Here is a 24,773-nt window from a genome sequence, read left to right on the forward strand (position 1 = left end):
CAGTTATTGAAGTTACAGTGCGGTGGATGAGTTATACAGCTATTAAAGTTGCAGTGCAATAGATGAGTTAATGCAGTTATTGAAGTTACAGTGCGGTGGATGAGTCATACAGCTATTAAAGTTGCAGTGCAATAGATGAGTTAATGCAGTTATTGAAGTTACAGTGCAGTGGATGAGTTATACAGCTATTAAAGTTGCAGTGCAATAGATGAGTTAATGCAGTTATTGAAGTTACAGTGCAGTGGATGAGTTATACAGCTATTAAAGTTGCAGTGCAATAGATGAGTTAATGCAGTTATTGAAGTTACAGTGCAGTGGATGAGTCATACAGCTATTAAAGTTGCAGTGCAAAAGATGAGTTAATGCAGTTATTGAAGTTACAGTGCAGTGGATGAGTTATACAGCTATTAAAGTTGCAGTGCAATAGATGAGTTAATGCAGTTATTGAAGTTACAGTGCAGTGGATGAGTTATACAGCTGTTGAGGTTATGATGCAATAGATGAGTTAATGCAGTTATTGAAGTTACAGTGCAGTGGATGAGTTATACAGCTGTTGAGGTTATGATGCAATAGATGAGTTAATGCAGTTATTGAAGTTACAGTGCAGTGGATGAGTTATACAGCTATTAAAGTTGCAGTGCAATAGATGAGTTAATGCAGTTATTGAAGTTACAGTGCAGTGGATGAGTTATACAGCTATTAAAGTTGCAGTGCAATAGATGAGTTAATGCAGTTATTGAAGTTACAGTGCAGTGGATGAGTTATACAGCTATTAAAGTTGCAGTGCAATAGATGAGTTAATGCAGTTATTGAAGTTACTGTGCGGTGGATGAGTCATACAGCTATTAAAGTTGCAGTGCAAAAGATGAGTTAATGCAGTTATTGAAGTTACAGTGCAGTGGATGAGTTATACAGCTATTAAAGTTGCAGTGCAATAGATGAGTTAATGCAGTTATTGAAGTTACAGTGCAGTGGATGAGTCATACAGCTATTAAAGTTGCAGTGCAATAGATGAGTTAATGCAGTTATTGAAGTTACAGTGCGGTGGATGAGTTATACAGCTATTAAAGTTGCAGTGCAATAGATGAGTTAATGCAGTTATTGAAGTTACTGTGCGGTGGATGAGTCATACAGCTATTAAAGTTGCAGTGCAATAGATGAGTTAATGCAGTTATTGAAGTTACAGTGCAGTGGATGAGTTATACAGCTGTTGAGGTTATGATGCAATAGATGAGTTTTAATAATTCCTGTAATAATAGTGAAATATCAGGATACTTGTACATTGGGATTTCCATGACATGAATACAATCAGAAAAAGGATAGATGGGTACATCTTATTGAAAGATTTGAGGTTATTTATGTATTCGTTTATGTATATCTCTTTACTGTAAAGCTGCTATGCGACAAAGTTGTGAAAAGCGCAATAGAAATACGTTTGAACAAAATTTATTTGAACAAGTAAATATAGTTTTTTAGCAGTTGTGTAGGGTCTAAACGTTTTAATTGGGTAAAGCAAGGGTCGTAAGCATTTTATACGATAAAAAAGTTATATAAAAGTTCTACTGCAATGTTTTGGGGTCACTTGGAAGCCTGAATTTCAGGACTGACCTTCGCTCCACATTTGTATGAGGATATGTGCATGTGTGTATGTGTGTTCGTGTAAAGCTGGAGCACTCTGGCAAAGGCAAAACCTCCAAGGACTGATTATTTGCTCACATACGTTCATTCAAATGTTGATAAAAATGTGCAGAATAATTTTGGTGACTTCTTAAGAGAAAATACTTACAAAATATAACCATGGTACAATCAGTGTATCCTCGAGTGGTTATAAGATCATTTACAAACATATGAGCAATGTGTAATGGTTTGAGATTTGAGAGACATAAAACTAGTCATTTGCAACAGTCAATTATATTTCCAATATACAAAAGAAATGTTTATAGATCTGGCTGTAAGCATCAGGAAACGTTCTGCTGTTTTTAGCTTATTTAAGCTTTTCTCTGAGATTTTCATCAGAGCACAAAGTGCATTAAACTCATCCACTCTTTCATGATTCCCTGTATATAGTATCTGACATGTTTACAAAGTGTCACACTTTAACTCAATTTTTGTTCAAAATAACTTTGAACTGAAGGTTCTTGTACATTGGCTGTCCTCGGCAGTATTGGAGACAAAAGCAAACACATCTGAATTTATGTGATCATCTGTGGCCTTACTGAAATCAAAAGCATCCACATCCCAGGGCCAGAAATTAACCAGGTTTAACATTTAAAGACTGAAATCAAAACATACAGCCGCAGAAAAAAGTGAAGAGACTATTTCAAAGACCATTTTCAGTTTTCTGAATATACTATTTCTAGGTAGCCTATGTGTGTAGGTTAGGTAAAATTATTAATTTTGTTTAATTCTGTAAAGTCTCAAAATTCAAATAAAAATATTGTTTCTATTTCTAGCATTTATCTGCAGAAAATGAAAACTGGAGAAACAAGTCAAAATAACAGAAAATATGCTATTTGTTTTTGCAGACCTCAAATTCTGCAAAGAAAACAAGTTTAGATTCACCTTTAAGCAATACAACAGTCACATTGACAAAAAAGGACGCGTTTTTGGAAGACGACAAACTTTGTAGGATTTCTGTGAGATAAAAGGCACAATCCTGAAGCAATAATACTCAATGAATGGAGAAGAGATGCTTCTTTATAGAACATGAAATAGTGACTTTATGTTCACGTGTCCATTTATGAGGAATATGAAGCGTAATGGATGTGACAATCCTGAAAATGGCTCCTACCTGACTATGAAAAATCATGCACTAAAAATAAAACAAATGCTTGAAAAATTTGAAGAGAGATCTCACGTGGGTATCTGAACCACCAAATGTTCATATCCGTGCTGTTACCATAGTAACCATTGCTAAAAACTTCATTTTTTCATGGTAAGGTTGAAATTTTCATAGAATTACCCATTTCTACAAAGAATATGTGATAACCTGGATTTTTGTCATGTTTTGTCTAACCTGGACACAGTTGTCATGTGTCTTGTCATGCTGTCAGTCTTTCACATTACTGTTGGATGACTTTTTGTCACTCCCGAGGTTTCATTTTATTGAATTGCTGGCCTGGAATGGCCAAAATACATATAGTAACTCTGATTTTAAACAGTCTCTCAATTCTTTCCCAAGGCTGTTTGTGCAAAAGACATGTTTCTGTGTTAAAGAGCACGCTGCAATAATGAGATTATATGAAAGGCAGGACAGATTAGATAAACATATTCACCTAATGCTATTTTATGTCAACTGAAATAATAAGACTGGATAAAGAAGATAAGGAACTGGAAATACATTGCTTCATGGTTCATCAGGTACAGGTCCCTGTTGCATACACTTTTGACAATACACTAGAAAGCTAAATCTGCCACCTGCTGGACATTATGGGATGGTTTCCCGTTCTGGGCTTAAAGTGATGCTTCACCCAAAAATGAATATTCTGTCATCATTTATTCACCTTCGACTTGTTCCAAGTGTGTATAAATGTCTTTGTTCTGATATACACAGCGAAAGATATTTGTAAGAGTACTTATAACCAGACTTATAACTACTATTGACTCCCAAGGAAAGTTTACTTTTGTTCTGTTGAACACAAAATAAGACATTTTGAAGAATGTAGGACAGCAACAGTTCTGGGACACTTTTTTCAACGGGGGGCAAACTCTGTTTGGTTATAAGCATTTTTCCAAATATATTTTTCTGTGTTCATCAGAACAAAGAAATGAATACAGTTTTTGAACAACTCTGAGGTTAGTAAATGATGACAGAATTTTCATTTTTGTGAGAAATATCCCTTTAAGACTAGTCCTCGTAAAATACAGCAGTGCCATTATTTACATACGTTAGTATGGCCTAAAGGTCTGAGACCTCTATAGAAATGCATGTTCAATTAAAAAATTGAATAGGTGACAAAAAGTGTATTTACCAATTATATTGTAGAGATGTAAAACTTGACAAAATGTCAACATTTTCTCTATTTTGATAGGTCCAGCTTTTGATTTGACAGCAGGAATGGATCTGGTACGACAAAGCCATGTGCAATTGATTCAAGGACATCTTGAGAATCTGAAAAAGTATTAAATCTAAATCCATTTCTATAACACCTTTCTCAATTTTGCATCGTTGCAAAGCAGCTTTAAGCAGTTGAGGCATAATATAAACACAGTGTACAACTTCACACTTAAGTCAAATGAAAAGGTTTAAAGTTACTTTTTATTTTTGATTGATTGATACACAATCCTGTTTCCTCATTTACGCAGAGGGCGGTGACAGGTGTCTGTTCCTGAAAGTAAGGTGGGCTTGGGAACAAACACAAAACAAAGCATCATGCCTCAGTGGATCAATTAATCTACACACTTTTGTGTTTGAGAAATATAAGATGGTCTGGTAACTCTCCGGAGGGTCCCTGAAGACACAATCATATATATGGGGACACATATGGTAGGAACCTGAAGGCAAAACCCTTTCCACAGCATCACCACGAGTTTCACTAAATGCTTTAACAATGACAACACATGGGAGACGACCCTCTTCTCTGCCTTTCTCCCTCTCGACCAATGAGCGCATCTGACACATGCTATGCTCTAACCAATCAGCGGCGTCGTTACATGCGCTTCCTCTCCAGCGGACCCAAAGAAGCTTAAGCCCAGTTAAGATGGCGGCATGTGGATGAGGAGGTTGTATATCTCAGCTCTTCGGTTTCTTTAGGCGAAGGGATTCATATTGAAAACACATTCTCAAACCTATCCTATAAAGAATCAGACAAGACCCCCAATACAGTTTTTCACCGGGACCGAACCCATGACGTCCATTCACTTCGTGGTTCACCCGTTACCCGGGACCGAAGACCAGCTTAATGACAGGTATTTATATTAAATAAATAAAAAACAGCGGCTTGAAATCACCATATAGCCACAGAACGTTGATAAATGAGTTTAATGAGACGAATGGAGTATTTCGGGGTGGCTGCAAACGCTCAAGGTGGCACATTTGGGTCTAAAAATAACGAGGCCCGGCTGACTAGAGACACAATGCGGGTTGGGGGATGGGAGGTAGAAAGAGAGGGAAGAGGTATAAATTTACGACTTTACACCAACAACGATGCTTTTTATAGTAAAGTGCGACTTCGGTTTTGGTATTTAAGTCGTGTTTTGACGAGTCGCCGAAAGAGCACGAGCGGAATCGCTGGAGACGGTTCGCCTCAGTTTAGCCGGTTAGCCGTTAGCACAGCGCGAGCTCAGCCGTTTAATTAATTTAACGCCATAATGTGGCTGGAAATGATATCGCGGATCGAGTCTATCGTGTCTTCAGGAGGCTCGTTTGGGTCGATCGTCACGTTCGAGTGTCGGATTGACAAAGTTAATTTTAATAGGTGTCTGTAAAACACGATGCAGCGTTAAATCGTTAGACTCGGCACGCTTATCTGCGCGAATCATTGTGCTTATGTGGTGCTTTAGGTTTATGTTTTTATAATGAGTCTTGCGTGCTTTCTCGTCACTTTGTCGTGTCGTGGAAAACGTGTTTGGATTTAAATACCTTTTGTCTGTCAGTGAATTTACATTTCCTGAAATGTCATCTTCAGTCGGTTCTGTAAGTGAGAAGTTTGGCATGCTGATATGAAGGTGACATATGACAGCTGCTTAGAGAAACCATCACACGGGCATATTTCAACAAAATGGATGTGTTCTAGTCTGTATCTGATGTATGTTTGGTTTAAAAATAGTAAATGACAAAACTGTGTGTTTAGAGGTACAGAAGGGTGTAGAAGTGCAGTGTTATCTGAAGAGTTTGCTTTCAAAATGAGAATCTGCATTTGGTTTCTTTGTTTATGCCATAATAGCAAGAAATACAGATAATGAACACAATAAAAAAAATGATAACATCATAAAAAACAAGTTTTTTGAAAACTCATTTTGGAACCACACTCTTCATCTATTCTCCTTTTTACTAGGGTGATAAAATGTGTAGAATAGGTATTTTAATGTGATTTTGTGTTAAACGATGCATTTTCATTTCTGCAGAGTAAGACATGCATTGATGTTTATCTTTATAATTAGGTTTATTAGGCAGATTTTTGAGCATTTTATCTGTCACAACTATGCACCCTGCTAAACATTACAGCGTCCTTGCACCACTGTATGAAGCGTTTGGTTAAAAAAATGAGAAATCATGTTTTTATGATGTTAGAATGTGTTTCTGTTTATTTACTGCAGATGCAATTGATATTAATTGATATTATCGGCACTATGAAAAGCATGTTTTTTTAGTTGTTTTAATCCGAGTCATCTCATTTTGGAAGCAAACTCTTCATATTTAAGTTGCCCTGTATATTCCCATCTGTCATCTTTAGTCTGGGTCTGCACTTGTGTCACTCCATCCATCTTTCCATGATCTGTGCTTTGGTTTGCAGTAGTGAGTCACTTTACTCTGATAGGAAATGGTCTTTCAGCACACGTGTGGTGTGCTCTTGATGTTAGATTCAGCATGACCTCAGTAGATTAGACCGCTCTTGCGCTAGGTTATTCTGTGTGCATTATGGGTAAGACTGTGTTTTAGCCCAACTACACAAATATACAGCTGATGTTAGACTTTCTTTCTACATTGATTTATTTGCTTGCTAGGCAGATGTTAACCATGCCAAAGTATTTGTCAGTATCTCCCTGCCAGCATAATATTCTGAACTATGTAATGGGTCATTGCGGGAAAGGCAGATAGGCAGATTACTTGCAATATTTCCTCCTTCTGAATGGTTTTATGGTGCTGTGAAATGTATTTTGGTGTTTTACTGTTGATATTTAGCTGTTATTTGTCAAGGTGATTTGCTCAATATTTAATAGAAAATCATTTGAATGTCTGTTCATCTAAAATAAAGAAAAATTAGTATTCTATTCAGCACATTATAATATAAATATATGAAGTGTAGGATGTGTTTGTGGTATTTATTGTATTGGACAATACTTGCTTGGTTGCGTGTCTAAACCGGACGCGACACGACCAACCTGCTCAATGGTTTAGTGTAGGGCTGGGCGTAGCGGCATATGCCGTTACCGTGGAGTAAAATGTCAACCGTGTATTCCGCGGATTGTAAATAAGTAGGCGTGGTTAACTCGGCGCTCTGCAAGTTGGGAGTCATGTTGAAAAAACATGTAAATGAATGCACCCATAACAAAGTAACAAATCAAATTATATTTTGCTCTTTCATTCTGTAGTTTCGTGATTCACTCCAGTGCGGCGCTTTCTCTCTCACCCGCAGTGCTACTGGAGCGGTGCAGGTATATGCGTGTGCATGTTTAAAAAGCTCATTCTCTCATATTTAAGAAGCTGTTAATAGGTTTAATAAAGTTCAATTTTAGGCGAGCCGAGTTGAAACATGCGTGGAAATACGTAAGAATGCTTACAGTGTGAGCGCTTTGAGGTGAACCCCCCGTTTTGGGAGACGCGTGTGAACACCAAAGACTTGCAGTGCAAAGACAAGCGCGAGAATAAACAAACCTAAAGACAGAGAGTCACAACACACTAACAATGTGCATCTAATAGAGATTAAAGAGCAATGAAGATCTACAGTGCAGACCACCAGTCATATACTGTACTCTTATTGTTTGTGCATATATTCATACTTCATTGTTATACTGGATATCTATCTTTCTACTGTGTATATATATATATATATATATATATATATGATATAGCTGGAAGATAAATAAATAGTCAATCATTATCAGAACTTAAATTTATATCTTTAATACATTTTCATAACTTTAACATTATAACTATTGTGAGCATTCAAATGAACTGTAATAAATAAATAAAATGAACTTTAATAAAAAGTAAATCTAAGAAAAATTAGGTATAAGATATAGAATTATAATGGAAGATTATTGCCATCAAAAGTATAGTTACCGTGAAATAGATTTTTGGTCATTCCGCCGATCCCTAGTTCAGTGTGTAGTTTTGGGATGATCTATTGATAGAAATGCAATATGATATACATTTCTGTCTTCAGAGGTGTATAAAGAGCTTGCACACTGAAGAGTTTTTCATTTCCTTAGGACCTGTCCACACGAACATAGCTATATTCAAAACCGCAGCTTTTTCTATGTGGTTTGGCAGTTCGTCCACACACAAATGTACCCGGTCACTGAAACCAAACTTTTTTGAAAACTCCGGCCTGGGTGAAGATTTTTAGTAAGACTGGTTTCAGTGTTGTCATGTAGACGGTGAAACCGGAGATTTGGTGTATGCTGTTGGAATGCGTGCCATTATCTCCTTTGCTTGATGTCAGATTTCAGTCTTCTGATTGGCCAACACAGCTTAATGGTTAGGGTTATATCGGCACCTGTTGGTTTGGTATGCTTTTGACAGCGCTTTATTTCATGTGGACGCTGTTTTTTTTTTAAACGAAAAATGCTGTTCATAAACCGTCATGAGAGAGGTTAGTTTTACCCTACTGATGCCGTGATGTTGCGAAAGTAATCCTGCTCAGTATGAGCGGATTCACAGGTTCAGACATTTGGTTCGGGCTCTTGGCTGAGGAGCCACTGGCACGAGGCAGCCGTCTGCGGGATTACGCCTCCTGAAGGCAGCAATACCGAAAGTGACTCGAAAGGGAGGGGGTGGAGTGAGCGCTTGGTTGCAATTCGCAACCTTGCAGCTAGACATTACAGACTGGACCCTTTAATGGGTTTGTCACGTCACACTGTGTTAGACAGCAAATTTTTAAAGCCGCCTTAAATTAACCTTATGTGTGACAGATTTCTGAAATTTCACTGTGAATTTCTCTCTGCATTATGTGATTATTATATTGTCCATCAACAATCCAATTATCCTTTGGTATTCGACCAAATTGGGGGATTTTAGATGGTAGACACATTTTTTGGAACAGCCTTGTCAGGAGTGTGATATCTTTTCCATACAAAAGGAATTTTGTAATGGTTCTAAATTTACATTTATTCATTTGGCAGACGCTTTTATCCAAAGTGACTTACAAGTAGTTTTGTTTTACAGTGTCACAATTACTGCAGAGCAATCAGGGGTAAGATGTCTTGATCAAGGGCACTTCAGTCATGACCTGCTGGCACTGAGATTTGAACCAGCAACCTTCTGATCACAAGCCCAACCCTCTAACCACCAGGCCACAGCTGAAATAATAGAAACAATTAATATTGAGCTGAAGCTAGACTTACAATTTAATCGCTTATCAAATCGCAATGTCTGTCAAAATTAAAATCCCAACTAGATTTTTTTATTTTTGACTTTTTTTCTTTAATTCTGTTTAAGTTTTACTCTTAAGTGTAAAAACCTCTAAATTGCAGATGTTTTTGCTCCATATGTTAGCTTGTTCACCTGCGTGCATTACTTTGCTAGCGTATAATGTCACGCACAGCAGCGACCAAAAGGCGTTCTTCACAGCATCTCCATAAACATTTACACCGACTAGCAGAAATTTGATGTCAGATCGGGCCAATTGTCACCGATACCCGATCTTAAAATAAAATCAGAATCGACAATACAAATATGCGATCGAAGCATCCCGAGTGGATATAGAAAAGAACCACCCCCCTTCAAAATAATGACATATTGATGCTTTGCAGCTTGAAATGAAGATACACATTTTTTTGTTTGTCCAGCTGTATTTACTCCATGCAACTTATAACACATCCAAGAGAAAGACATAAAACCAACATGTCAAGGAAAAACAAGATAATTGAGTTGGTTAAAGGAACACCCCCTTGTCAGTGTCAGTATTTTGTTGATCCTCCTTTTGCTAGCCATTAAAGCCTTTAGTCTGTTGGGATATGTCTCTACTAACATTGCACGTCTAGACTTTGCAATATTTGCCCTCTCTTCTTTGCAGAACTGCTCAAGTTCAGTTAAATGTGATTGTGACCTTTTGTGGACTGCGGTCTTCAAGTCATTCCACAGATTTTCATTGCAACCCTCCCATATAAGTCAGATTTGTGGAGAATTTGTGATGAGATGTTGTCACATGCACAAGATTACGTCTCTTGGTCATTAATTCATGTTACTGCTTCAGTGTTGATGCGGGCCTCTTGGTTTGGGATCAACCGATATATCGTTTTCTCGATAATTTTCCCGATATTTTATCAATTTCCCATCATCAGGTATTGTTTTTCTATTATCAGATTCACCGATAATTATCTGATTCTCCGCCACCCGCCACAGTTCTTGGTCCCTACCAATGAGTTTGGTGCAGTGTTTAGGTTTGTGTTTCAGACCCCTATATTTGTTTTTAATTGGTTTATAATTATTTATTTTTGAACAAAGACACTTTAGTAACAGTGCACTTTATTTTGACTCTTTTCGGACCCCTATATTTATTGGTGTATAGATGAAATGTTTTGCTTTGTATGCAAGGAGGGAGTGATTATTCTAAATAAAATATTTTGTTCAGTTGTTGTAATTAGTGTCAAAAACAGAAGTATAACAGTAAATAAACATCTGTTCTGCATATCGGTCACATAAACATGCAAATAATCGGTATCTGTATCGGTTTAAAAAATAAAAAAAAGAATTGGTCGAGCAGACATCACATGCATGTTTTAATGGCAAAATTGTTACCGTTTTGTATTCAACTATTCAGACATATGGTATTAATTTTCGGGTGGGTGCAACTGCTCTTGAAGTTGGGAACCCCAGTGCTACCCATAAATATGGTGCTACCAAGATAAAAGATAATTTTCTAAGTTTTAGTAGGACTTACAAACCTGTATAATACTAGTGTGACGTTTAGTGTGTCCAATGTCCACAGTTTACACATCCTGAAGACATATGCATTTGATTTCTTGTGCCAGCTTATCCTATGTATTATAGTTAAAGGAGTAGTTCACCTTCAAAATTCTGTCATTTACTCACTCTCTTGTCATTTCAAGCCTGTATGACTTTCTTTGTTCTGCAGAACACCAAAGAAGATATTTTGAAGGATGTTGTTAACAGATCCCTGTTCACTTGCATTGGTAATAATAGAAGTCATCGGGGGGCTGTGCTGTTCTGTGACCAACATTTCTCTAAATATCTTTTGTTCTGTAGCCATACAGGTTTGAAATGTAAATTGTGACAGGATTTTCGTTTTGAAGGTGAACTACTTCTTTAACAGGATCTGCAGATTACCATCTCTTTTGTAGTCTACCATTTTAGCTATGGTTCGTATTGTGACGTGAAGGGTCCGTTGACACATTAGCCTACTTAGCATCCTCTGACGGTGAAGACCAAACTAAACTTCCGTCTCCTATGGTTCCCGTTTTCCACCCCTATAATGGTCTTCCTGTCAGGTTTTTGACTGTTTAACGTTGGTTATGTCGGTCATTCCTGATGCCAATATAAATGATGGTTCACTAAATTCAGCCAAGCATGCAGTACGCGGAGTCTTTGATAATGTGGCAGAGAGTTATTAGTTTAGACATTTTATAACCGTGTCTGCTGTAAACATTGAGTTGATTTAAGAAGCCCTTACCAACTGTTTTCAATTATGTGCCTTTGATGTCTCCAACAGGCTCCGTGAAGTCTCAGAAAAGCTCAACAAATTCAACTGCAACAGGTACACCTGAGCAAAGACATTTTACATGTTTAAGCCCAGAGGTTGTAGAGTTCTTCCTCAAAGTATTTAGGTTTCTGAAAAAACTTTGCTAACGTTTCTCTGTTCTCGCTGCAGTCATCCACACCTTATCCCGTTGGAGCAGGCCAAACTCAAACAGTGTGTGGTCGGACCAAATCATGCTGGATTTCTCCTTGAGGTAACGTCATACAGAGCCGTGCTGTTTCATGATTTTTGCAAATTTCAAAATCGTTATGTTCATGTGGGTCATTATTTTAAAGGGCGGGTTTACTTTATACTTTTATTCATCAATGGAACACTTGAGTAATTTTGAACAATCCATATGTTGCTCAGAGTGAAATGGACCTCAAAATCTCACTTATGGGATATATTACAAGTATGAAACTTAGGTAGATATGTGTGGGAAAAATCTTCGATCTTTTTTTCACCCCAGGTCACAATCTCATTCTCTCCCTTTGCATATTTCATTTGAGACGTTTGATAGACATGCACATTTATGCATTTGGCTCATCAATCAAATTCACAACCTTACTGTCACTAGCGCAACACTCCACCAGCCCGTATTTTAACCTGTGTTGTGTTCATTTACGAGACACTGTGAAAAAAAAATCTACTTCGGTGTGTCAATGAAAAACAATCACATTGAGTAAAATGTAGCATTGTTTGTACATTTTAAGTCTTGAGTGCTTTTTGTTTGATAAACATGTAATACAGCTCATAACAATATGCTTTCTGTTTCAGGATGGACGTATCTGTAGGATAAGCTTTGCCGTCCAGCCAGACCGACTGGAGCTGGGCAAGCCAGATGGCAATGATGGGTGAGATGATAATAATATCCCAGTTTTAGATCTGTGGAGTGCATGTTTGGGCTGGTATGCTAAATAACTCTAGATTAGCTCTGTCTCTCTCGGTTAAGATTGCTCTGGATGCATCTCGACCTGCTTTTAAATTTGACTGCATGAGGGTATTACAAAAACACATACACTGAGCTTTAGTAAAGAATTCAAGATAATGTTGTTTGGATTAATGCTTTTAGCATGAAGGAGCACTGAATCTTATGGTGCTTTTCCACTGCATAGTACCGGATGGTACAGTGAGCTTTCCACCTCTGTAGAGGTTCCATTCGTACTGTAAGATCACTGATTTAGCTGAGAGAGTCATTACCAGCGTTATTGGATTTGCAACAAATGAATACGCATTTAAATACGTAATAATGGCATTTCGCTATATGCTTAGTGACCGTAATATAGAGATTGAGACCCTTAACTCAATGTTAAATGCTACATTAGCTTACCCTTATCTGCCGTCGAGTAAACCAAATGATCGTTGTCCGGTCTTTGCTGTAAGATTTCCTGAACTCTCTGGTATTTTTTAGCAGTATTTTGTTTTTCTGCCATCCGCCATCGATATGATCCATTATGGTGGATTGATTCACACGGGTCTGTCCAGTTCATTTTCAAAGGGAAACATGTAGTAAGCAGTAAAACGCAAGCCGTGCTCGTGCATCCAAAATCCCGCACAGCGTCGTACTAAACCTGACGGTACCATGCAGTGGAAAAGTGCCATTATTACGTTTTTCTTTTAGAATGATATAATATATTAGGAATATAATATTAGTATATTGCCATGGAGATTCCTAGCAGACTGTATAATGAAGGGTGTTCATTTTAAGAAGGTGCTGAGATGAGGATGTGCTTATGAAATGCAAATAACTAAAATTAAATACTTTGGTGTTTAAGGATTTGAAATACATACACGAGCATGTTACAGCATTGTCTCAAAATCATTTTACGTTCTGTGTTGTTCATTCTTTAATACAATTAGAAATCATTACTTCATCGTATAATTTTTTTTAACATTACATCTGGTCCAAATTTGTTAAAATGAGTTGCTCTGAGAATCCTGTTTAATTATGCGTTACATTGCGGGTCGTCATCTGAACCTGTTACCATGTTTTTTACTGCGATTCCTGGATGAGTAAAAATTGGATCCGTATATGATCCTTTAAAAAAACAGTCGTCCTTTGCTCACAGAACGTTTCTCTGCGTTGCTTGAATTAAGCAGGTTTATTGTTCCCTCTTGTTGTGTTTTAGGGATTTAAATCCATGTTACAACACTGAAAATCCCCTTTTGTGAACCGCAGTATTTGTGTTTGATATTAAACAGGCATGATGGCACATGATTCAGGGGAAATCTTCTCCCTGCCAGCCGTTCCTAAAGCTCTTGTCTGTGGAATTCTGATTCCAAAGGGTGTTGCCATGTTAGTCGCCCCAATCGAAAAAGAGGCTGATTGGCTCAGTCCGGGGCTCTGTTAGGTCTATAGGTGTGTAACTGATCTCCCATCTTTTGTTTCCAGTTCAAAGTTGAGCAGTGTCTCAGGAGCAGGAAGGAGCTCAAGGCCAGGCAGGACTAGTGATCCGCCCTGGTTCCTGTCTGGTTCTGACACACTGGGCAGACTGGCAGGCAACACCCTTGGGTAAGTTGTGGTAGGGCTGTCAGAAACGCAGGTAAAGTTGGTGGCCACGGCTGCGTGTAAAGCCTTGTTATGAAAATTATTTTGTGTTTTGTTGGGATGTATTTTGAACTCCAATGTTTAATGTATTCTTCTGCGTTTCTTAATTCTTTTTCCAATGCGAGGAACATGTTTAATGCTGTTGATTTTAATAAAGTAAATCTAAGTGTAGATTTGAGGTGTTTTAATCTTAAACATCTTAAATTCTATTTTTGTTGAACTAATCCTGGCTCTCGCTAGTAATGTTAGCTTTGTACTAAAAAAGGAAATAAAAGAATGTTAAAAAAGTCTGTTTTTCTAAAGATGCTAGTAGACATGGGCTATATAGCTTAAATAAAACAAGAATAGAGGAGATTTATCTGTTTTGTTTTAAAATAGCATGTTAGTTTGAAAAAAATACAATAAAAATGTATTTTAGAAAGGACAATTGAAATGTTCATATATAACAGTTCTTTGTGGTAAACTGCAGTATTTATCTGCATGTGCAAACATCTTATCGCTTTCATGCTTTTAAGTCATGTTTCAAGGAACTTGGACTTAAAACCTGGACTGAAACAATGATTAGGACGATAAATGCGCTTTAAAATCATTCCTACAATGTTTGTTCATTCAAATATCAGCAAAACACAAAAGTATTATGAATACTTGATATATCCCGGTAATGTCAAGGGCAAATCTGTTCTGAGTAGTTTGTTTTAAAATGTTTCATTAAAGCAAAGCTGAGGCTGAATGTCTGTTTGTGTGTGACAGGAGCCGCTGGAGTTCAGGAGTAAATGGAGGAGGCAGCGGAGGCGGTGGAGGTGGAGGTGCGGGAGGAGGCGGGGCCAGTGGAGGGGGAGGCAGCGGAGGTGCCAGTGGAGGCGGATCTTCGGGTCGCTCCTCCACAGCAGCCCGGGATTCACGCAGACAGACACGGGTTATCCGCACTGGCAGAGATCGAGGGTCGGGCCTGCTGGGCAGCCAGCCTCAGCCGGTCATCCCAGCATCTGTCATACCGGAGGAGCTCATCTCACAGGTGTTTCAAAACACACTCTTTTATTTGATTTAAGACATAAGGAATATTGTGTGTTAGATTTTCTTTGCATGTTTTGCTTACTTTGCCAAAAACTTAACAGCATATTGAGTTTGTACATTTCACTTTTACATATCAGCCGTTTGTTCTTATTTAAAAAAAAACGTGTACCATTTTAAGCTTAATAGATATTTTTGAGATGCTTAATTGCTGGAAGTGATGTCGCTGATGTTTTTCTTTTATAAAATGTTACCAGGACATGTGTTGTGTGCTGGTGAATTGATTACTCATTAGCTTTGCTTCCTCTCCAGGCCCAGGTGGTTCTTCAGGGGAAGTCCAGAAGCGTCATCATCCGAGAGCTGCAGCGCACTAACCTAGATGTGAACTTGGCTGTAAATAACCTGCTGAGTAGAGATGATGAGGACGGAGATGATGGCGATGACACGGCCAGCGAGTCTTACTTACCCGGAGGTATGAGAGCGCAGTAGATGAATAACACGCTTGTGAATTTCTGACCTCTGGCAGGTTGTTTTAACAGTGTCTTTCACACTTCTACAGAAGATTTGATGTCTCTGCTGGATGCAGACATTCATTCCGCTCACCCCAGTGTGATCATTGATGCAGACGCCATGTTTTCAGAGGACATCAGCTATTTTGGCTACCCCTCCTTTCGGCGCTCGTCTTTGTCTCGCCTCAGCTCCTCGCGAGGTAAAGACCAAAACACACACGCACACTCTTGCACCTACAGTGTGGTGAAGCCGCCCGGACGGATTCTTTATTAAAATCGTATTTTTAAGCGATCTTTAAAGGCACTGCTCACGTCACATATTCATGCAGATTCAGAATAGCAGAATAACAGAGTCTGGTCATAATAATTACACATTTGGCCAAAATTTACTTTCCTTTGTTTTTTTTACAATAATTGTATTGAAGTATTAAATATTCAGCTCATGCTGATCCAAACTTGTGTAGCGTCTATTACAAGCACTATATTCCAAGTCTTTTTCCACATGAAATGCCAACATTGAAATGATTTTCTCTGGCCATAGCTGTCCTTATTTTGAGAAAAGTAGTGAAAAAATCTAATTCTCAAGTGGTATATTATATTATATTAGTTTAAATTGCGGTGACTTAGGACAAGAATTGTGCTAAACATCCAAAAACCGACGTCCATGGTATCTGTGTGGTTATATGATCCGCCTCTGGATGTAGTACATCAAGACTCTGTTCTGCATGTTTGTGTTGTGAGTGTGTCTGTGCTTTTGAGAGTGTCCAGTTGTCCTGCATGGTCAGCCGTTCCCCTAGTGAGCTCTCTGTGAAAGGCCCTGCAGTTTCAAAGCATAAATCTCAGCGGATTCTGGACACCCACGTCACCAAGACAAGATCTTTCTAATGGACCCACCGACTGACTAATGCTGTCATTGAGCGCTTTTCCACCATCGCGCCAAATTGTTCTCATTGCTTAATCGCTCCACTCTGTGCTGATCCATGCCAGCCGGTACGTAAATTACGGTAGTGGAATTTTTTTAGAATGTAAACACAAACGCATCGCATGCTGCCTTGGTAACACAAGAGACTATAACGTCTCTGCGCACATTTATTAGCACACGTGCCGAAAATTCCTAACCGAGAACGGTTTGTAACCGTGCCGTGTTGAACCAGGCTCACGTGGAAACATACACCGTAATCGTTTCAGACTGTGCTTTGAAAGGTTCGGCGCGATGGCGGAAAAAAGCTCATTGTTCTGTATAGCCACACGTTTTTGAGCCCCTTTGCCTTTTCTTTTGGCAAATCATGAAAGTCGACCAAATATGGACCATCACCTAATTGCTCATGGGTCCTTCTCACCAGCGGTTCTCTCGGTGGTTGGTGTCACAAAAGAATGAGATGAGTTGATGAAGTATTTTTGATGATTTACTCTTTTAGTCACTATGTAGTTTGAATCTCACTATTCTAAGGGTCTTTCGCAGAGAGTGGCTTACTCTTATTCCACTGGTGTGACCCTATTGCATACCAGTTCTCCTTCTCCCCCTAGAGCGAGACTCTGAGCTGCTCCGCGAGCGGGAGTCGGTCCTGAGGCTGCGTGAGAGGAGGTGGCTGGACGGTGCCTCCTTCGACACAGAGCGTGGCTCCACCAGTCGCGAGGGAGAGCCCAGTCTGGATAAGAAGAGCCTGCCGCTGCAGAGCCCCGTCACGCTGGGGGAGGAGCTTCAATGGTGGCCTGATAAGGTAGGTCACATTAATTGAGTCCTCCCTATGACTGCTGATGGACTCTGCTTCACAAACCAATGTTTGTAAACTGCTGGATTCATCGGTATTTAAACATATGTAGCTTTGTCTCGTGTATTGTCACGTATAAAAACAATGTGCACGTTGCAAAGACATGACGCATTTGTGCAGTCACCATGTTTTCAGTTTTGATAGATATGTGTTTATCATGTTAACTGTCACTTAAGGGCATTGTGTTGGATTTAAAGACGTAACGCGTTTGAGTATTTACTCAGAAAACAACATCCTCAGTTTTTAAACAACAGGTTTTTCTTATGTTCTCCCACTTATACAAAGCAATATGTTTGGTTTTTAAAGATGAGACCGTGTTTCTCATTCACTTAATGGCCATTCTTTTCAGTTTTGTTGTTGGAAGCACCAGCTCTGCTCTTTTTGCTGGAAAGGGCGGAGACCAGCAGCTCTTTGCATTTAAAGAGGGCACAGTATATTACAAATCTGTGCTATATTTAGAGCTGAAACTTCAGAGATGCATTCTGTGGACTCCTAAGATTTATATTATATGTTGTAATAGAGCTTTTTAATATCTGTTTTTTAAGGACTATGTAACAAAATTTGTCAGCATCGGGGCTTTGTACTCGGAGCTTGTTGCCGTCAGCACTAAAGGAGAACTGTACCAGTGGAAGTGGAGCGAGCCGGAACCTTATAGAAACGCACAAGTAAGATCTTCCTTCACAATGAATAAAATTTACTGGTGTCGTAGGGAACTGCTGAATTTGACAGTCTTTTTTCTCTTCCATAGAATCCTTCTATACATCACCCTCGCGTTCCTTTCCTGGGCCTGACCAATGAAAAGATCACTCATCTCTCTGCCAACAGTATCAGAGCCACAGTGGCCACCGAAAGCAACAAGGTACAAATAAATCTGTGCATCCAGAAGATTTATTGTGCAGTGGGACTGTATTTGAGATGTCCGAGCCCGTGAAACATGGTTTTTGAGTTTCTGAAGGAATAAACGAGCTGCATATTTCATTCAATCACTCTGTGTTCAGGTGGCCACGTGGGTCGATGAGACACTGAGCACAGTAGCTGCTAAACTAGAACACGGAGCGCAGATGTTTCCAGAACTGCAGGGCGAGCGTATCGTCTCTCTGCACTGCTGCGCTCTGTACACGTGTGCACAGCTGGAGAACAGTCTTTACTGGTGGTGAGCAGCCGCCCGCATCTTCGTCTGCTGTTTTGAGCCGTTCCCTATGTGTTCTGTGAATAAACTCTCGAGTTTCTTCTCTAGGGGTGTTGTGCCTTTCAGCCAGAGGAAGAAGATGCTTGAAAAAGCCAGAGCCAAGAACAAAAAGCCGAAGTCCAGCGCCGGCATGTCTTCTATACCCAACATAACTGTAGGAACTCAGGTTAGGAATGTTTCATTGAAACTCTTGCTGAATAGAGACAGCAATGATTGAACCAATGAGATGTTCTGTGTGTTTGTAGGTGTGCCTGAGGAATAACCCTCTATATCACGCTGGTGCCGTGGCCTTCTCTGTCAACGCTGGGATCCCGAAGGTGGGTGTCCTGCTGGAGTCCGTGTGGAACATGAACGACAGCTGTCGCTTCCAGCTCCGCTCGCCGGAGAGTCTTAAGAACATGGAGAAGAACACCAAGACGCAGGAGACCAAGTAAGACCTTTGTTTTTCTACAGCTGAACCTGGACGTGCATGTGATTCTCTGTACTGACGGCTGTTTCTGTTCATAGGACGGAGAGCAAACCAGAGCTGGTGAAGACAGAAATGGGTCCTCCGCCGTCACCCGCGTCTACGTGCAGCGACACGTCCTCCATCGCTAGCAGCGCTTCTCTGCCCTATAGTATGTGAACCAGCACACTAAGCACAACGCTGATGAGACTTTTGATCACATTTTTAAAAGACAGATACAGCTGTACGATTATTTCCAAAAACAGTCTAGCTCCTGGAGGCGTGCGGGGGGCGGAACTAAAGCACGATCACACAATACATCGCAATCGCATTATCCCTGCAGAGCTATTGATTCATTATACATTAGTTTTGTTTAAATAATGCAGGTACGCACAAATTGCAAACAAAACACAGACTTGCCGTGTACGATTCATTAACAGGATCTTTAAGCGCTGGGGCCACTACATCGGAGTTTCAAACGATCTGAAAATTCAGTGTTATGTCTACCGTTTATATGCTTGTTCAGCTGTACGAATCACATTATGGGCGCGCTCTTCCTCTCACTTCCTCTTTGTTTGTAGAATAATATTGAGATGTGATAACCGAGAATTTGCTGTGTTATAGAGCGAAGGCGTTCGACACCGGCGCCTAAAGAAGAAGAGAAAGTGAATGAGGAGCAGTGGCCTCTCAGAGAGGTCGTATTTGTGGAGGACGTTAAAAACGTCCCGGTGGGAAAGGTGGGTGCAGGTCTTCTAGCTGGATTTAGTGGAGACCAGAACCATGAGCATATTATTTCCCTCCACTCTTTGTTTTTATTAATCAGGATGAGTCTGACATGATGTTTGAAGTCGGACATGATGTTTGACTCATGTTTGTGTTAAAGGGAATTGAGTATTTATATGAAACACAGGCTTTGTTCCAGAAGGTAGTGAGCTGTCTGCTGGCGCACTGAGTCAATGTGAGCGATTTAAACTGCTCTACATAACGATGCACAGAGTTCCTTCCTATGTAAAGCACATGGGAGTCTTCGTTTCTTTATTTCAAAATAAATGACCATTCAGTATATTTCTATATTTAATGAAATCTAGGGATGGATGCAATGCATCCTGCAATGCATTATGAGGCGTACATGCTATGCAGCTTTTAAATTTGCCCAATATGGGGTGTCTTGTGTTTGTAGGCAGCTCACAGTTTTGGATCAGAGCCATGTTGCATTGCCATGTTTTTGTCATTCTGTAATCTTGAATGTGATAATTATCACCGAAGACAGATGAAGTAGGTGTAATAATTATCGTCTTTGTGTGACGCTTTGCTGTGACTGCTCATTTGCAACAGTTCTCTCTTTTAACCTCAAGGTGCTTAAAGTCGATGGTGCATATGTTGCTGTGAAATTTCCAGGGACGTCGAGCAGCGTGAGCAGCCAGAGCGCAGCTCCGACTGACTCTGACCCCTCCTCACTGCTGCAGGACTGTCGCCTGCTCCGAATCGATGAGCTGCAGGTACACACGCACGTAACTCCTAAAACACAAACACGATTGGTCACATTAAGCTGGCTTGTATAATTGACAGTCTCTTGTTTTGACAGGTTGTTAAAATGGGTGGAACACCAAAAGTTCCAGACTGTTTTCAGCGCACACCTAAAAAGCTCTGTATTCCAGAAAAGGCTGAAATTTTAGCAGTGAACGTTGACTCCAAAGGTGACTTTATAAAAATGGCTTTATTTAGCAAGCGTTTCCTGTGCTCCTACTTTACAATTGTGTTGTTGTCCTGCAGGAGTTCATGCTGTGTTGAAAACGGGCAGTTGGGTACGGTACTGTATCTTTGACTTGGCAACTGGCAAAGCAGAGCAGGAAAATCACTTTCCCACCAGTAATCTGGCCTTCCTTGGACAGAGCGAGCGTAATGTGGCCATCTTCACGGCCGGACAGGTAATACCTCATTTATGCCAAACATTTGGTTGGGAAACCTGCTGGGAAAACTAGGTTGCTGCTGGAAGAGGTGTTAGTGAGGCCAGTGGTCTATGTGGGTCCTAATGCCCCAGAATAGTGATGGGGAGACTATACTGTCAAAAAGCACCGTCCTTTGGATGAGACGTTAAACCGAGGTCTTGACTCTCTGTGGTCATTAAAAATCCCAGGATGTCCTTCGAATAAGAGTAGGGGTGTGCTTTAAATGCCCAGAGAAGCGCTACATGTTATTGTGTTTAAGATGGTAATATTGCAGTGATTTTAAGTTATTTCCTAAAGATTGTGTCATTGGACTTTTTAGTCTTGAACGGTTCTGTCTTTATCATCAGGAGAGTCCCATCATTTTGAGGGATGGCAACGGCACCATTTACCCCATGGCTAAAGACTGTATGGGCGGAATACGAGACCCTGATTGGCTGGACCTGCCGCCCATTGCCAGTTTGGGCATGGGAGTTCACTCGCTCGCTAACCTCCCCACTAACTCCACCATCAAAAAGAAAGCAGCTATCATCATCATGGCTGTTGAGGTATGAAACAAGACCCCCACAGTGCACCTGCAATGCCTAGTAACAGCTTAGCAGTCATATAGGAAAGAATACTGCATTCAGGAGACTTAGCACAAACTTTTCATGCACTTTGTTTATTGTCTCTGCTCTTTGTATTTTAGAAGCAGACGTTAATGCAGCACGTACTGCGGTGCGATTACGAGGCGTGCAGGCAGTACCTGATGAGTCTGGAGCAGGCAATGCTGTTGGACCCGAGCCCTCACACGCTGGGCCCTCTGCTGGGTCACCGCTGCGACGGCAACCGCAACGTCCTCCATGCCTGCGTGTCCGTCTGCTTCCCCGTCAGCAACAAGGAAACAAAGGAGGAGGAAGGTGAACACGCACAGACTGTTTATTCTAAAAGACCTTAGCCTGGAGCTCTATAGAGTCATCCTGTTGTTTCTGTGTTCTGTCATACTCCGATAACAACCGAACTGAGATGACCTGTGATGTGTTTCAGAAGCCGAGCGCTCTGAGAGGAACACGTTCGCTGAGAGGCTGTCTGCGGTGGAGGCTATTGCTAATGCGATATCAGTGGTGTCCAGCAACAGCTCTGGGAACCGCACGGGATCGTCTAGCAGTCGAGGGCAAGTACACAAATACAGCACGGTTAATTGGGATAACGTCTACACAAATGTGTATTAGTGTCTTGCAACTGGTGTGGTGGTGTTTATATATAACATTAAATGTCAGTTATTGTCGCCGGTGTGTTGTTGTTGATGTTTCTTATTTGATTTCATCTTTCTTCCGTAGCTTGCGTTTGAGGGAGATGATGAGACGCTCTTTACGAGCAGCGGGTTTGGGTCGTCATGAATCCGGACCCTCCTCCAGCGACCACCAAGACCCCGTTTCACCCCCCATCGCACCCCCCAGCTGGGTGCCGGATCCCCCACCCATGGATCCCGGTGAGTTAAACAGCAGTTCGGTTGTTAGCATGACTTCTTGTATAGATGTACTATAGAATGTCTTACAGAACCATCTTCTCTGATAGATGGTGACATTGATTTCATCTTGGCCCCTGCAGTGGGCTCGCTTACCACTGCCTCCACAGGCACCAGTCAAGGACCAAGCACTTCCACTATACCAGGTGCGTGACTCAGTGGACTCTCTGATGACAATGGTTCTCAACTGGTGTTGCTTCAGGAACGTTACGTTGGACATGGAGCGGTGACACGAGACAGTACCAGAATTGTGTATTGTGCAAAAAGTAGACAAAGTGTGCTTGAAGTAATGAAATAAAGCAGAAAGCAAGGATGGTTTTGTTCTCCTTTCAGCCACCAATTCACCACAAGTGTAGTTTGATCATGCTCTCATCTTCTCAAACCATGATGTCACACAACCAGACCATTTGATGTTTCAAAGGAGTCTGCACCAGTTCAGAACCACTGGCTTACTGTCATTTAGATCAGTTGAGTTTCTTGTTTTCATTAACATCCATCATGTTTGTCTTCTAAAGGGCCCTCGTCTGAACCGTCTGTGGTCGAGTCTAAAGACAGGAAGGCAAACGCTCATCTGATACTCAAGCTAATGTGTGACAGCGTTGTTCTGCGGCATCACTTAAGAGAGCTGCTCTCTGCGAAGTACGTGGCACCTGTGCTGCTATTTAACCTTGTTTAACACACACGTCTCTGTTTGCTGAATGTTTGTGTCACTGTTTATGGACAGGGATGCTCGTGGAATGACTCCGTTCATGTTGGCAGTGAGTGGGAGGGCTTATCCGGCAGCCATTACTGTTTTAGAAGCAGCCCAGAAAATTGCCAAAGGTACGTACTTGGATGATGTCTAAACCACTTCTCTTGAAGGAGGATGTCTTTGATGACGCATCGGCTCTGTTCTCAGTCATGCTTGATTTGTGTTTGCTTGCAGGTGAATCGGGTCTCGTAGAGAAAGACGACACAGCGTCTGTGTTCATGGAGATGATCTGTCCTTCAGGCACCAACCCGGACGACTCTCCTCTTTATGTCCTCTGCTGTAATGACACCTGCAGTTTCACTTGGACCGGTGCTGAACACATCAACCAGGTAAATCTTCACTGCCTGGAATTAACTCAAAGCAAAGATGATTGTTAAAATCTCAGAAGCCATCCACACAGAGACCTGGTTAGCTGTATATGTAAAGATTTGGTATCGTATTGCCGTTTCGTCCAGACAGATCTGGCGTTTTGGGAGCATGAAACTGCTATTTGTTTTAAACGAAACTTTCGTGTTTTCATCCAATCCGTATATTTTCCAACATGCAAAGTTGATCTCTGTTTTTAGTGTATCTCTGTGGCAGAATTAGAACGCCACATACTGACTTGGCTGGTATACTACATCATTTTGAGTCGGATTCAGTGGTTTCGTGTGTACGCAGATATTTCTTGAGACGACGCTGTGAAAAGGAAAAAAAATAAGATTGGATAGGGAAAACACAGGCTTCGTGTCATTTAAATGTTAAACTGGTCTGCTGTTTGTGTGCAGGACATCTTTGAGTGCCGTACCTGCGGCCTGCTGGAATCCTTGTGCTGCTGCACTGAATGTGCTAGAGTTTGTCACAAGGGTCACGACTGCAAGTGAGTGGACGGCCCTCAACATCAACATTTTAAACCCTTAACATCAAGCAGTGTAGTAATGTCTGTTCATTGTGATTGTTGTCCAGGCTGAAGAGGACGTCTCCCACGGCATACTGCGACTGCTGGGAGAAGTGCAAATGTAAGACGCTCATCGCCGGACAGAAGGCGGCTCGTCTGGATCTGCTCTATAGACTTCTGACCACCACTAATCTAGTTACCACACCTAACAGCAGGTATATCAGCTCAAACAAATCCAGAGGGCTTTTATGATCTGGAAATCTGTTTCTACAGCCAGAATAGTTTTTATTATATTCAATGATGTATTACATTTCTTTCGCCTCAGTGATGTAAATAATGTGCAGTCTCACGCGTTTGCTCATCGCTGTGTTTGCCTGACAGGGGAGAGCACATCCTGCTGTTCCTGGTCCAGACTGTTGCTAGGCAGAGTGTGGAGCATTGCCAGTATCGACCGCCCCGCATCCGAGAGGACAGGAACCGCAAGGCCGCCAGTGCTGAAGGTGAATGTGATGTTGGAATTTTGTTGAATGATTAAACTCAAAACGATTTTGGTGGTGTGAACAGGGCATGAGAGAACACTGAATCACATCAGTGCATTTCCCTAAATACAGGCTATGTGTCATGTTGTCTGTCTCT

The 24,773-nt window shown here is 40.7% G+C and overlaps 1 protein-coding gene across 2 annotated transcripts in view; it reads left to right on the plus strand.

Moving 5' to 3' along the window:
• The first annotated feature begins 4,671 nt into the window (after window positions 1–4,671).
• ubr5 (ubiquitin protein ligase E3 component n-recognin 5) overlaps window positions 4,672–24,773 on the plus strand; it is a 30,631-nt gene continuing 10,529 nt past the window's right edge. For both annotated transcript variants that reach the window (XM_079470368.1, XM_079470369.1), the window contains exons 1-30: window positions 4,672–4,908; window positions 11,556–11,600; window positions 11,715–11,796; window positions 12,360–12,436; window positions 13,975–14,094; window positions 14,881–15,145; window positions 15,454–15,613; window positions 15,701–15,850; window positions 17,160–17,371; window positions 17,968–18,087; window positions 18,171–18,281; window positions 18,421–18,575; window positions 18,660–18,777; window positions 18,857–19,041; window positions 19,119–19,228; window positions 19,681–19,793; window positions 20,412–20,555; window positions 20,642–20,753; window positions 20,830–20,984; window positions 21,353–21,550; window positions 21,691–21,901; window positions 22,029–22,155; window positions 22,322–22,473; window positions 22,560–22,655; window positions 23,025–23,148; window positions 23,234–23,331; window positions 23,435–23,589; window positions 24,028–24,119; window positions 24,206–24,352; window positions 24,519–24,637. In XM_079470368.1, coding sequence (XP_079326494.1) covers window positions 4,847–4,908; window positions 11,556–11,600; window positions 11,715–11,796; window positions 12,360–12,436; window positions 13,975–14,094; window positions 14,881–15,145; window positions 15,454–15,613; window positions 15,701–15,850; window positions 17,160–17,371; window positions 17,968–18,087; window positions 18,171–18,281; window positions 18,421–18,575; window positions 18,660–18,777; window positions 18,857–19,041; window positions 19,119–19,228; window positions 19,681–19,793; window positions 20,412–20,555; window positions 20,642–20,753; window positions 20,830–20,984; window positions 21,353–21,550; window positions 21,691–21,901; window positions 22,029–22,155; window positions 22,322–22,473; window positions 22,560–22,655; window positions 23,025–23,148; window positions 23,234–23,331; window positions 23,435–23,589; window positions 24,028–24,119; window positions 24,206–24,352; window positions 24,519–24,637 — 4,015 coding nt within the window. In that variant the 5' untranslated portion in view covers window positions 4,672–4,846. The remainder of the gene's footprint in view (window positions 4,909–11,555; window positions 11,601–11,714; window positions 11,797–12,359; window positions 12,437–13,974; window positions 14,095–14,880; window positions 15,146–15,453; window positions 15,614–15,700; window positions 15,851–17,159; window positions 17,372–17,967; window positions 18,088–18,170; window positions 18,282–18,420; window positions 18,576–18,659; window positions 18,778–18,856; window positions 19,042–19,118; window positions 19,229–19,680; window positions 19,794–20,411; window positions 20,556–20,641; window positions 20,754–20,829; window positions 20,985–21,352; window positions 21,551–21,690; window positions 21,902–22,028; window positions 22,156–22,321; window positions 22,474–22,559; window positions 22,656–23,024; window positions 23,149–23,233; window positions 23,332–23,434; window positions 23,590–24,027; window positions 24,120–24,205; window positions 24,353–24,518; window positions 24,638–24,773) is intronic.

The sequence above is a fragment of the Barbatula barbatula genome (assembly GCF_947034865.1).
Source record: "Barbatula barbatula genome assembly, chromosome: 12".
Lineage (NCBI taxonomy): Eukaryota > Metazoa > Chordata > Actinopteri > Cypriniformes > Nemacheilidae > Barbatula > Barbatula barbatula.